The sequence below is a fragment of the Xiphophorus hellerii genome, chromosome 20, assembly GCF_003331165.1.
Source record: "Xiphophorus hellerii strain 12219 chromosome 20, Xiphophorus_hellerii-4.1, whole genome shotgun sequence".
Taxonomy (NCBI): Eukaryota; Metazoa; Chordata; class Actinopteri; order Cyprinodontiformes; family Poeciliidae; genus Xiphophorus; species Xiphophorus hellerii.
Genome location: NC_045691.1, coordinates 11,082,487 through 11,097,530, shown reverse-complemented (window position 1 = coordinate 11,097,530; position 15,044 = coordinate 11,082,487). Strand labels below are relative to the sequence as shown.

The 15,044-nt window shown below is 36.7% G+C and overlaps 1 protein-coding gene across 1 annotated transcript in view; it reads left to right on the top strand.

The window, feature by feature from the left end:
* Positions 1–13,921, top strand: part of LOC116711262 (guanine nucleotide-binding protein G(s) subunit alpha-like) — a 32,563-nt gene extending 18,642 nt beyond the window's left edge. Inside the window, 8 exon segments of the mRNA XM_032550671.1 lie at positions 8,271–8,325; positions 9,690–9,763; positions 9,920–9,978; positions 10,175–10,295; positions 10,500–10,524; positions 10,526–10,631; positions 10,854–10,921; positions 11,706–13,921. Of these exon segments, the coding sequence (XP_032406562.1) occupies positions 8,271–8,325; positions 9,690–9,763; positions 9,920–9,978; positions 10,175–10,295; positions 10,500–10,524; positions 10,526–10,631; positions 10,854–10,921; positions 11,706–11,852 (655 nt within the window). The 3' untranslated portion in view covers positions 11,853–13,921.
* Positions 13,922–15,044: the final 1,123 nt, after the last annotated feature.

Below are 15,044 nucleotides of genomic sequence, written 5' to 3'. Positions count from 1 at the left end.
ATGGAGCTTGAAGAAAAGGAGGAATTATTAGCTAGTTTTGGACGCTGGCGGGGCGTCTTGGCTGAGTTAGTTATCTGCTCATTGAAGTCGTGTTGCGGCGGCAACGCGCTGTCGGCGTTTTCCCCCCGATGTCCCTCTTCTCCTCTTCACTCTGTCCTTCCTCCCCGCTGATTCTCTCCCTCACAGCTGCATGTGGTGGGACAGAAAATGGACGTGTTGAGTCTCGGACTAGTGGGGATGGGACTGCAGCTGACGTTGGTGCGGTGTAGCTGTGTAATAAGCTCAGGTGTGTTTGAGAAATGTGACGGTGTTAGCAGATGTGGAGCAGAAGTAGAGTTAAACGTGGAGATGTTTGAGGCGAACACTTTTGGAAACTTTTCTGCCATAGTTTCACCACATTGCTGCTGTCCCGGCTTATTCCTTCCGCAGTTGTTTTATGTTATTCTTGGCTTTCCACTAATTCACTTCAGCTTTTTTTAATGTTATTTCCTAACTTTATGTTAGTTTTCAAACATATATTAATTATTCTTGTATGTTACCAAATTTCAAGTTTTTTATCTTGATTTTATTTTGTAAACTTCTTTAATCTTTCCATCTTTACTACTTTTCATCTCTTTTTCTTAAATGTTGCAAGTTTGCATATGTCCTTCATTTTCTTCATGTTTCACATATTATTTCTAGTTATTTTTAGTTTCTCATTGCTCTCAGTTCCTCTTAGCTTTCTTTTTCTAATTTTCAGATGTACATTAAATCTTTTTGGGGTTTTTTCCCCCCTCATACATCTTGTGCTCTTTTTCTCTTCTCTTCTCGCTAACCCACTCCATTCCAGGCATGGTTCTCTCTCTCTGTACCTCGTTGTTTCTCGCTGTATTTCCTCCTCTGTCTCTTTCTCTCTCTCCTGTCCCTGCTTCTTTCTTTCTTTTCTTCTTGTCTTCCTCCCCTGTAGCTTGGTCTTTTCCTTCTTCTCCTTCTTTTTATCTTTCTTTCTGTCTCTCTCTCTCTCTGTCTCTCTCCAGCTGCACAGGATTTGGAGCTGTTTCTATTTTTAGTGCCTGTGGTTCTGTCACCATGACAACCAAGCTGGAGGCCAGGGCGCCAGGGAGCTATTTTTGGAGCAGCGCTGTAATGTCAGACACAGCCTTCTCTCTCCTTTCTTTCCTCGTCTTTCTCCCGCTCGCCCTTTCACAGGATACGGTTTGTGTGTGAGAATTGGGGTCGGCTGGTGAAGCCTTTGGTTGCGTCGCCTCTCAGGTTGAGGCGTTGATGTACAAAGAGGCCGTAAAGCCCCTGGAATCGCTCCCCTCTTCAGGCCGTGCTCAGTCTTTTCTCCCCACTCCTACAGGAAGCGCCAAGACCATTTTCTGACTGGACTTGACGCTCTTTAGACGTGCGTTTTAGTTTTGATCTGCGCAGAAATGTGTGTTTTTGAAGCGTACCAAGTTTGAAAGCCTTTTAGTTTTTAAGGACATAAACTTCTTATTTTTTGTCAATTACTATCCATGTTTCTACTATCAGGTATTGATAGTAAATATGTTTAAAAAATAGGAAGAAATTAAAGCCATTACAGATTAGAAATAAAGTGAACAAATTGTACTTTAGTTTAGATTCATACCCATTTTAACTTTTGGTGTTACAAAGAGATGGTATATGTTTGGACAATAATTAAACCTCTAATTTTGTGTGATATATTCCATAAGAAATTCTGTGCTTTGTTGGATTTAAAACCATTTTAGCTTAGTCTGTAATTCAAAAAAGTAAATGGTACACAATGAATAAGTATGTAAACGTTAACCAGTTAAATAAACAGCTAGACTAAGATACATGCAAAAAGCTAATTCAGCTCATTGTAGTTGACAGAAGTATTGTGAAACAAATAAAGTTCTTTTGTTTTTCAGAGGGAAATGTTGCAAATATTTAAGCGATGCCTTGTTAAACTTTTAAAAAGCCAGAAAATATAAATAGTTTGGGGCAGATGTGGAAAGAGGAGCTTTTCACGGACACGGTCCTGCCCGCGAACCTGCCTGTGTGTGAGTCCGCCTGCTTGTCACACAGAGGACCGCGCAGCAGCTCGGATCCGGCAACGTTTTCCAGATGTTTTGCGCTTGTGTCACGCTGAATCATACACTCTGAGAGAAACTTTGTTTAATAGAATTACAAGAAAGTACATTTTTGAATGTAATTAAAATGGTTTTCCTAAATTTCTATTAACATTTTCCTTTAGATGACATTTTAAAAATTAGTTAACCTTTTCTTATGCAGTTTGGTTTTGCAAAAACAGTTTTTTTTTTATTTAAAAAAGATTTAACGCTTTTAAAGTAAATTAAGAAAAAAATTATTTTTCCATGAAGGTAGTGTTTTGGCCAACAGCAGCAGTACAAAGTAGTAAAATCCCATCTTGAGCTGATGGTCTGGTCGTAACCTGAGTAATCCTTAGTCCTGATTCTCCCCCTTTAATAAGTTAAATGCATTTTGGGAGCGTTATCAGCTTTGCTGCTGCTGCTGCTGCTTTTCAGCACGTAAAGATCTCTGCGGTTTTGGTCAAATGTGGAAGTAAAAAATTTAAACAGAACTTAAAAATGCAAAGTGGATCCACTTGAAAGATGCGGCTGTTTTGGAAATATTTTGACAGCAGTCCATTCCTGGTTAACTAAAAACATAAAGAACTTAAAAATGGCTGTTTAAGTTTTCTTTTTGTAATTATTCAAGCTTCAGTTTTTTGCATCCACTTTTTATAATACAGTAGCAAAAACAGAAAATATCAGAAAAAAAAAACCACACGGAATGTTTAAAAATAGGTTTGTATCATTTAAATTTAGCTTTCTAGGAAATACTCCCTTTTCAGCTGTCTCACCTTCAAATTAGCAACAAAATGACTAAAATACCAGCTGTTATCTTTTGTTGTAAATATTGTGCTATTTTTGCTGTCTAGACGAGTGTCCTGTGTGTATTTCCATGGTTTAAGTTGGCCTGTCTGCTACCCCAGAATAACCCTGGCAGGTTATACATAACACCGCAGACCTCTCTGTTACTGGGGGCAGCCACTTTTATTCAGTTCAACTTACTAGACGTGGTTATTATTGGCACTTGTCCTATTAATAGGGAGAACTGCTAAAAACCGAGCAGTGTGTTTGTGCTGGGAGTGCCGACGCCTCAGAACAGAGCCGCATATAAACACGAGTTTGGCTTGGGAGGCCATGTTAACTCCGTCATGATTGGAGCGACTGTAGCGTTCAGGTTCTGTCACATCCAGAGTATTTATGTCGCTGGGAGCTCTGGAGGCGACTGTTCGGGGAAGGCAGAGTTGGATGATTGCAGGGGATTAGGCGGTGGATGTGAAGCGGCCCGGCTCCACACGGTTCTCCACTTCTGTGTGGGAGCAGCTGAGCCTCGTATCTCTGCAGAGAGCTAGCGGTACCGGACTGACTGCCTGATAAGCAGCTTTAGTGTGTGTTCTGCACATTTGTTCTCTTTTATTCTTCCGCTGTCTCTCAGTTGCATCCTCTTTCTGAACTCACCGTCTCATGGTTGGTCCAGTAACCCGTCCAGTATTTCAGCTTCCGCATTCCCACCCCCTCCCCGCTCTGCTCTGTGGGTTACCTGCTGCCCTAATGTCACATTTCACCCCTGACTGCCACATTCCTGCTTATCTCAGAGGGGAGCTTACATACCTGATCTCAAGGAGGCAGCTCCAAACTATCTTCCCACCTTTCTAGGCGTCAACAAATCCAGCTGGTCTAGAGTCAAACAAGGAGGGAAATCTTCCTGTGTCAGCTGCCTGTTTTTAGTAAATACAAATTTTCTTCCAAACTTCTTTTTTATTAATTCTTGCAGGTTTTTCTTTTTTGTATTGAACCACTTTTTACTATAAAAACTGTTTCCAGAAATATAGTCTCTGCAAATTGATACCACCTGGGTAAATCTTCCAATTGAGTTTTTGGTTTTATTTTCGGAGTTCATACAGGTTCTTGAAATTCTAGAAAATGCTTGGATTTCAACTGTTGTTTTTAAAGTTTGGGAAGTGCTTGATTTCTATATAAAATCCTTGTAAGTGCTTGACATTCAAACGGCATAGTTTTGTAATAAAGTGCAATCCAACATTTGATTAAAAGCTTAAATTTGGAAAACATTATTTATAGTTAAAACCGGATTTTTATACACCTAATAAAAAACAAAAATGTCCTTTACTTTCTGAAGTTAAATCAGACCAAACATCTCTTAATTTAGGTTAGTTAGTTTCATCAAAATTATTTCTGTTGCTAAATGTCAGAAAACTTAGCAAGAACATTATTTTAGAGATTTTCTTTGTAACATTCTTTTTATATTGTTAAGCACTCAGTTTGAGCAGGAATGTCATTTACCATCACAGGATTTGTTTGGATTGTTTCATTGTAATAAATATTTATTATTCCTAATGGCAAACAACTTATTAATCTGTTTAATTGAAATAAAGATGGTCTTATATTTTGTACATTAAAGAAAACTATTGAAATTGGGTGATTTATTTAGTTAAATTTGTGTTTTGTTTAGGTGCATATGGTGTATGAGAGAGATAACATTTATATTTTAGTTTACTTTGTTCTTGTATAATGTAAAATACAAGACATTAATAACTGTAACAAATGAAATAATTTAGTAGCGATTAGAAGCTGTCCTTTTTAGTTAATATTTTTTGTTTTCATCTCTGAAGTGTGCTGAGGGAAAAGTTTGAAAAGGGCTTTAATTTTACCATAGGAAAATATAACTTCATTTAAAAACATTTAAGCCCAAAGACAAATAAAACAGAAATATATTTCAATAAATGAGGCAGCAGCACAAATACTGTAAGGAAACTGTTACCTAATTAGCATATTGTCTCACTTAAAGCATTTATTATTAGAGAGCTGCGCCAATCATGGAATTAAATGGCCAATATTGATTTCTGTCTTTCTATCTAATTTGCTGATTATGATTTTGTTAATTTCTGATTCTTTTTAAAATTACTTTAATGCAAACAAACAGGATTTAGAGAGTTTAGGGTTAAGGTTCCTTGACGAAGTTGGACAGAAAATGAAATGATTTGGTACTATTTGTCTCACAGAATATCTCCATGAACTGTATCATATTATTGATGAACTCAAATTGTACTAAAATAAAATTACAAAATAACCCCCATTTATGTATCAAGGTATTTGTCCCTCGCCTTTTACTAAATTTAAAGTACATACTGTTAATCAATGAGTTTACAGACCAGAGAATGTAGAAGTTTTTAGTTTTCATACATTTGGTAAACTGGTTAAGATTTTGCAGCATTTGTTCAGATGATTAAAGGACATTTTTTGTCACTGGTTGATTGACTGATGCATCACTCATTAACCCTTGTAAGGTTTTCATATTTTGGTTGCACAGCCATTGTTTGTTGGTCTGGTGGACCCGCTGAATTTTACTGTTGAAATTCAACACAAAAAAAGCTTTTTACATTAAAATACAAAAACATGTTCACTTCAATTACATCTATGTAAGCAGCAAATATGACTGTTTACCGCCTTTTAAATTTAAAAGAAAACATTTTAGGAAAAATTTCACTCTTTCATGTTTGCTGTATGACAAAAACTTGCATTTTAAAAAGGACCAAATTTCTATTCAATATACGTAAACATATATGTTTATCTTTAAATTAATCTATAAGGCTTTATGATAACCTTTTTTTCATCTTTTTTGTACTTTTATTGGAAATTTTAACCAAAAAGAACACAAGTTGCATTCATACGGCCACCAAGTTGGCTAAGAATGGGTATTTGTCTGTTGTGAAGCATCTGGCACCTGCATGTTGCAACAGTGTTTTAATGTTATGGTGCAGTAACAAAATTCACACAAACATCCTTGCACCTCTATTAGTCCAAGGGCTTTGCACAGACGTCCATTCATTTTAGTAACTACATTTATGCCAAACCCAGACATTTTCCATAACCCTAACCTACAAGTATATTCCTAATTCTAACCTTTACCAAAGTTTTGTTCATGCTATACCTCAAACTTAACTAGTAGAGTTCAGTACAATTGAAAGAAATGAAGATCAGGAAAATGTTCTCTGTTTCTACAAATGACCTCCTATATTGGTGAAAATGGTTATAATGATCTGCTATATTTAGTATATATATATATATATACACACATACGAACCCATTCGTCTCTCCTCACAAACGGACACCCCCACACACAAACAGGCCTAGAAAGAAGCACACCATGAAGGTGTACAGTTTTATCAGGTCTGGGTTTGGTGTACCCGAACATCCTGAGTGTAACGTAAATGTGTAGGAGGTTTGTATGATGTTGTGACTTCTTTACACTTATATGTTAAGTATAATTTGCATGATAAGTGACTGATTTCCAATTACATGTTAAGCATAATTTACATGATGATTATTATTAACTGAATTTAACATGATTGTATATAACAGTGGTCCCCAAAGTGTGGGAACCTGAAGTGTTGCAGGTTCCCACAACCTGCAACCTGAAGCGTGAAATAAACTTCAGTGGAGTTTGAAAACTAAATATGTGTATAGGTTTATGTCTGGTTGAACGATGTATGTGCCCAGTTGATTTATTTTTTCTTTTTTGTTTTTCTTTTTAATTGTAATCCATAGGGGGACCCAGAAAATCTTTGGGAACCACTGGTATATAATTACAAAGGGTGAAGTGAAACATATTTAAGTGCAAGGCATTATTAATGTGGATAGAAGAAGTCTTTTATTTTGAAGAATGCTTAACAGGATCTGGTTCTGTCTTTTGTCACTGTCTTGCCTTCTGTTAATTTCAGTTGCTAGGTTACGAACAGCTGTTGCCGTTATCAGCTGTGGCTGTTTTTTGTAAAAAAATAAAAATAAAAAAAACCTGAACAGAAATGTTCAGCAAAAGATATCCAAGCCTCTGTGGTGATTGAAGAAGCATTCACTCCGTAACATACGGTGGCGGTCATCAGATTTTTTTTCTGAATTATGTTCTTCGTAGAAAATATCGGAATCAAGGCCAATGAGTCTCAGTTTGAAAAAATCGGTACTTGTACTTTCTTTGCTATAATAAAAGTAAAAACTGGTCCCACAGACCCAAGCAACTTACAAGGGTTAATACATTTGTATTTTTTCTTAGAACTCTACTGTATTTTTAATGCTCTTGCTGTAGAAATGTGATTAATATGTTTATTTCTTTTGATTCAAGTCACTACTTCAGCTTTTTGTTATCTATTATCGCATGTCTTTCCTGAAATGTTTTTCATCTTAATGAAGTGTGACATTACAGCCAGTTGAGAAGCACACCTCTGCATGATGGCCAGACTTCATTGTAAACTTGAGACTTCTTGCAACTTCAGACATGTAAACGTGCAGACTGTATGTCTGAGTGCCTTGTGCCTTAAATTATTGTTGCTTAATTTGACTTAATCCTTTGATTATTATTTTTTTATATAGATTTTAACAAAAAATAGTACATGAGAGAGACAGAGTAGTCCTTCTTATATATAATAGTATATATTCTCCTCGCTGCTGTGCATTATTGTGTTTTCCTCAATTTGCCTGTAAATGATTCCTTTAAAACACACACAGGCAGTTTAGTAGCCTGTTGATTGATTCTTTGCACACTGATTTCTCTTTTTTTAGGAGGGGAGTTTGTTGCCACAACAGTTTAAAGATTTGCTCTCAGTATATCTGAACTGACCTCAGTGTTTCCTCACTCCCCTCACGGCCCTGACTCGATGGAGCAAACACCTCAAAGCAGCTGACTCTGATTCAGCCATCCAGAAAGCGCGAGAGCGACTCGCACCTTGAAAAGCAGCAGCACTATCACTCAGTGCAGCAAAACAATTAACATGCCTTTGGGTGGGCAGTCTGCAAATCTGAATGTGCTGTGGGCTTGCATACCCACCCACGCACATACACATAGCCGATTCCACACACAGATCCACACTCCTCCTCCTGTACTCCTGTACTACTACAGCAGCTCCATTGACGAGGCTCCTCTGGTCTGACAGAGCCAACTGCTGCTGGTGACTCAGACTGGCTGCCTCTGATCTCACAGCAGCTTCAAACACAGCGCCCCCTTGTGGCCGCTCAGTCACAGCCGCTCCAATCGTTCTCATGCTTTCACTATTGACTGTACACAGACTTTGTACGTGTTGGTCGTGCAATAGCAGGACATGTGGGGAATTGTAATCATAGAAACATACACAGCTGCCTTTGTGTGTCAATAGGTTTGTGTAAAAGTTCAGTTCTGATTGTTTTTATTTGTTCTGTTTGCAGCTTCTTAGACAGGATTGATGTGGTGAGGCAGAACGACTACACCCCCACGGATCAGGTAAGATGTACCAGATTTTCCACAAACATCAATCATGCAGCTTATTTACAGAACTCAACGAGGAAACGAGTTATTTTATTTAATTAGTTGTTTATTTTGTGTGCACGGGTACTGAGTACCCGTGCACCCGTGCAGATCTACTTGCTCACTATTGTGTGTCACTTTCCAATCATTTGTTTTCATTACTAATAACTTCACTTCCCCTTAATGTCACTTCATTTGTGTATTGCTTAGTAGTGAACAAGTACAGATTTATTTTTTTATTTTATTTTGTCACACGGAAATGTTTCATATTATTAAATAAATCTTCATCAGACCATTTCAACCTCAAAAAAACAAAAAACTATTACCATTTATTAAGTGGAGGAAAGCCTGAAACAACCTGGTCCAGTGTAGAAAAAGTATTCACCCCCATTATTAAATAATACATTTATCAATCAACCGCATTTATATTTCAGTTTTTAGTCCAGATTTGTTGTTTTTCGTATCTGTGAAATCAAGCAATCATTTAGAAAACCTTTCCGACCACAAGAGGTAGGCAAAAATATGTCAAAAAGCAGCAACATCCACAACATAGACAAATTTAAGAGCAGATCTGAAACAAGGTCATTGCTACCTATTATGTGGCTATTAAAATATTCACCCATTGGATTTTTCACTCTTTTTATTGCTTTTAATAATTAATCATAATTAACAAAATTGGGCCTTCTGACACAAAAAATTTGCAAAAAAATAAATGACTAAAGCTGAAAAAAAACCTTTAAAGTGAGAGCCTATTTCTGCAAAATGAGACGGTCTCTGTCTCAGGTGATTTCTATTCCACTCATTATGAAAATACTAGCTCCATTTGGCTGGACCTGTGTTGAATTAGGTCAGTCACTTTAAATGGGACAACTATATAAGCACTCACTTATTTGATATTCCACATTTTATTTGTCATTAAGGTGTAGAAGTCAGTTTGATCGCCTCTGAAATCAGACATGCTAATTTGTAAACTAGTTTAAACAGAAACCTGTTTAAATTATTTTCAGTTTGTTTTTAACCACGACTTCAATAAGAACTTGTCTTGTAAATTATTTTTGTCTGCTTTTATTTAATGCTTCTTATTTATTATTGTTTTACTTTTTGAAGATGGGTAATAATCATAGCAATAAAATATAACATGTAAAAGAGGAGAAACCATCCATTCATGCTTTTTCCTGCAGTTGAATAAAGCTGCAAAGTCTTAAGTCTCGTTTTTGTTCAAAGGGGAAAAGATATTGTTGGAAACGTTTTTTTCCCCCACCAGTTCAGTTCATGCAAATCAAAGACTGTTTAATAAAAGTCTCCTATATTTACAGTTTGCTTTTCCACCTCTCTTTCAGGACCTCTTGAGATGCAGAGTTCTGACGTCTGGGATCTTTGAAACCAAGTTTCAAATTGACAAAGTGAATTTCCAGTAAGTTTGAATTAGGTGATTAAGGTTATAGTCACAATAAAAATGGCTTAAGTAATATTTATGGTACAAATGCTTATTTATTATCAAAAGCCTTTATTATAAAAGCCTTTATTATCACCTGATTCAAATGAAATTTTAACTTCCTGTGTGTCGCAGTATGTTTGACGTCGGAGGTCAGAGGGATGAACGCCGAAAATGGATCCAGTGTTTTAATGGTTAGATGTCAACTTTACTGCTTTGACCAAATGAAGATTATTATTCAGAGAAAATTTACTATTTAGTTTGACATAGTTTTATTACATACAGGCACTAATATCTGAACTTGTGCTATTAATGTGTTTTGGAAATTATGGTTGAGAATGGAAACATGATTTTTTTCCCTTAATGTCTGTTTTTTTAACTCTTGTCCAGATGTGACAGCCATCATCTTTGTGGTAGCAAGTAGCAGCTACAACATGGTGATCAGAGAAGACAATCATACCAACAGACTACAGGAAGCGCTAAATCTGTTCAAGAACATTTGGAACAACAGGTCCAGCGGGGTTTTTTTTTACTAGATTCAGTAAATAGTAAATGTAAAACAAGCAAATTCTCTCTTTAAATGTGTTGATCTACTCAGTTCTTTCAATACACAAAGTAAAATTCTTGTAGACCCTATTACTTATGACTTCATTGTTTTTTTATGAATAAATTTTTTGTCTAATCTAATTCCCGATTTCATAATTTTTCTCCACAGGTGGCTACGGACGATTTCGGTAATTCCTCTTCCTGAACAAACAGGATCTTCTAGCTGAGAAGGTTTTGGCGGGAAAATCTAAAATCGAGGAGTATTTTGGAGAATTTGCACGCTACACTACGCCTGATGATGGTGAGTTACCAAACCTTTAGTCAGACGTCTGACCTGCATTTTATGTTTATCTGTACGTGTTGAGCTCTGTTCCAGTGATAATGACACCCACTAAATGTTGAGATTTACTTTAAATTTTCATGTTAAAATATCTTCTCTGAAACAAAACGGATGGTTTTAATAAGTTGAAGGTGTGTGTGCTCCATATGTGAAAGGTTGACTGTATTTCTTCCTTTTCAACAGCAATACCAGAACCAGGAGAGGATCCCAGGGTGACCAGAGCAAAGTACTTCATACGGGATGAGTTTTTGGTTCGTGCAAAGGTCGTTTTCTTGGTGACGGGTTTTTTTTTGTTGTTTTTTTTTAGCGCTTTAAACAACCAATTTCTAATTTATTCACAAAACCTTATGATTGACAAGTAAAATAATTCTATTGTATTTTTATTCTCATAGATAAAGCTACTGCATGTGCTCCAGGTTACTTTCCATAGAGAATCCCATTTTATCACCTTTTGCTTATTAAAGCAGACGAAGTCCAAATGTATCGGTCCATCTCTCTTTCAATCCCACCATCTCTCACGAACAAGACTCTAAAATGGAAACATTTTATTTTACTTTTTAAAATGTCAAGTCTTATTCTAAATAAGCAGGTATTTAAAAACTGTTTGAATGTTCTCTAGTAGCGTTTCAGTTAAATAGGATTGAAAGATGAATGTGTACCAAAGGGAATAAACAGTTATGATGGTCATAACTGCATCAAACAAATATTTGGCAATTAAAATCTTAGTAGAAAATAATAATCTTTTTATATAATTAGGTTTACTTTTCTGCTGGTGTTTAAACTTTTTCTGAAAAGCATGTGACCTACTTTTAATGATTTTAGATTTTAGTGTGATACATTTTCTTAAGCTTGTAAATCAGCCCAACTTAACACAGTAAAACGTGTTACAACGAAGTTGTAAATTAAATAGTTAAAATGCTTCTGTTTGCATCTTACTTTTGCAAACAGAAGATTGTTTTATCGGAAAGCCCGTTGCATTTCTGTGTGCGGGCAAGATTCATCACTACTATCCTCATCTTTCCTGTATGTCTTCAGAGGATCAGCACAGCCAGTGGGGACGGACGGCATTACTGTTACCCGCACTTCACCTGCGCCGTCGACACGGAAAACATCCGGCGCGTCTTCAGTGACTGTCGGGACATCATACAGAGGATGCACCTACGGCAGTACGAGCTCTTGTGATGTGCAGCTTCGCCAGGCCCGCCCTACTTACCCAACGACCACCCGCCTCACTACGACCAGTTAGCCAATCACTTCTTCACTATTACCAAATTCACCTAAACGACCGATAAGCCTGACCTCTCCTTTCCTCCACCTGATCCTCCTGGTAATCCAACACATAACCACGGAAAAGTGGGAAGACTCTTTACCATCGACTGTCCGCCTCTCATTTATACGACCACCCTCTCACAGGTACACATGCACTACAGAATAAGACATTCAGACCCTTGAATATTGCATAATCATGACTCTCTCCAGCCTCTTGCTCTAATAGTTAGCAGAGGGGGGAATCTGCTCACATGCAGGAGTTTATTCACCGCGTGCTGAAGAGAACAGATGGACTCAGATGGTGGCAAGCTGAAACAGAGGAGTGGCTGTCACCTGTTTGATTTTTTTTGTTTTGTTTTGTTTTATTTTCTCCTGTGCCCGGCATGGACAGACTAATTGATTAATGGCTGCCTGCGGACGTGAGAGTGACTCTGAGATGAAGCCACGCTGCTCTCATGGACTGCTCTTCAAGAAACTAGTCGAGGAAACACAAGCAAACAAAAAAATATCATACGATGCATAAGAATCATGCATACCAATGAATTTAATGCAGTGCAAAAAAAAATCCAAGCTATATATATAGATATTTATATATGTGTGTATATAAATATGTATATATATATATATATACATATAAATATTATATATTCCTGTAATAACACAATTCAAGTTTTAAGTTTTTGTTAGTTTTTACCCCATGTTGTTTGTCGGTGTACACAGTGTGTGAGATCTGCCTTTGTGCACCATTTAACCCCCCCCATCCCACACACACACACACACCCACACACACTCATGCACCAACATGTTACTCTACATCTTTGTCCCTATTTACCTCTGCTGCTATTTGTCAACTATTTAACGTGGAAAATAAATAACAGGTTTGACTTATTGAGGATAAACGGCAACAGAAAATCATGACGTTAAAGATTTGCAGAGACTGGATGCAACGTTTTATAACTGGGCACACACACTCATATACACTCACACAGATGATCCTCATCGTCAGCTCCCTCCTTCCTCTCCCCTTGTCTTGTTCTGTCACCTTCTCCTCCTCCTCCCTGCCCGGCTCTAAGTGCGTCTGTCTTTTTATTTACTGCTGGACTATTATTCTTGTACAGACTGTAAAATGTATTATTTTGTACAACTTTATTGAAGAAAAGAAAATAACTTGTAGAAGATCCCTGTGCCTTGATCACGACTGTACGTGTGAAAAATGAGCTAAACATGTAAGTTATGTTTCACTGCGCTGTACATCTGGACGGGTCGGTGCCGCTACGTCCGGACCAGCTCACCCGACCCTCCGTCCCGCTGTCGCCGCTGAGCGAGATGCGAATGGGGAGGAGTGTTCGGTCGGGGAGGAGGCCTTTCGTCTGTTGGTTATTTACATTGTTTTTCCACATTTTGTTTGTTCATTGATTATTTTTGTTCTTCTTTGACTCCTCTCTGGTTTATATAATAGGAATTTTAAAAAATTGAAAAAAGAAAAATCAAACACACCACTTTAATGCTGTGTAGTGACAATACTGACTCCTAACACAATTTAATATATATATATATATATATATACAGTATATATATATACAGTATATAGGATTGGATTTGCGGTACACCTTGTGAGCTGGTGCCCAGGTTGGTATTAATTTTTTGTTTCTTAGTTTTTAACTCTTTTGAGGGAGAGGAGACATATCGAGTGGGAAAGTTTTTTTTTTTTTTTTTTACATAAAACAAACTGTTCTTTGCCTCTAAAACAGTTATTTTAGTGTTTGGTTCAGTCCACATTACATTCACACAAAGGCTAAAGCAGTTTTAGTAAAATCCAATTTTATGGAGGTTGTGGTGCATTCTAGTTGCAGAGTTCCTACTCAATCTGGACCCGTTTGGTTCTGATTTAGGGTTTTATTTCCTCACATGGGTAAATATGGAAGAAGAAAATGATTATGGGAGAAATATTTGCGTCATCACATTTTCCTTATCCTGTTGTGTAAAGGTTCCTGCTATCCATTTGTCTATTTAGAAATTTCATGCATCGTTCACTTAGTCCAGAGGTCTGCAACTTTTACAATCCTCAGAGCTAGATGAGACTTGTTTAGATCCTCCAATATAACACGATTCTTTAAAATAGACCCCTTATTTTTGATTAATATCAAGTTCAGGAATTTTTTAAAGGACCCCATTTTCTGTTTTTAAGTTTTAAAATTAAGAAAATCATTCATTCATCTAGCTAGCTAGCTGTTTGTCCCTTCATCAATCACCCATCCAGCTAGCTATTATCTAATCTTTCTTTTCATCCATTCATATTCTTGGTTGGTAGGTTCCATTAAAGAAATTGTTTATAAAAGAAAAACTCTGGAAGAGACAATATCTCCTCTGCCAAGGAGCAGCAAAAAATAGACAGGATAGGAAAGCACAAATCTAAAAATAAACACAATCATCACTTAAACACCAAGTCAGATTGCACATAAAATCATGAACACCCCTTTAAAAAAATCTATGTAGATACTAAGTAAAAAGTAAATTAATTGGTCTAGTTAAAAAATATTTTGTAAAGCTGAATCAAATTAAAAATTTTATGCATTTCTATATTGCTGTAGTTTTAACTGCATGACCAGGAACTAAACCAGAAGTCCGATTTGATCTTGCTACTTTATTGGCCACATTTTGCTGAAATGAGGATCATAAACAATTGCTGTGAATAGAAGAAATCACTGAACTGCTGCTTCTTGTTGCACTTTGATCAGAATCTGTTCGGATCAATAATCCAGTTGTCTTTCATCAGGTAAAGACGGCTCTAGAAGAGCTCAAACTTCAGATGCCAAACATTAAAGTGCTGTAATATTAATTATTATATGACTTGTTTCAAACCAACAAATTGCCAAATCCTCTGGCTAGCTTTTGAGACTCAATTCACCATTTACTTTTGAAAAAGTTTGAAATTTGATTTCAATATTTTCCAGATCTGGATAAGATTGGAAAAAGAAAAAGAGGACGGTCACATATTTTTATTTTCAAATTTTAGTCCCTGGCCCATTGTTTGAAGGTATCGTCTTCCCTTCATATTTTTGCCTCAAACTACAGCACAAAAGCAGGCTCTTGTGCTGTAGTTCA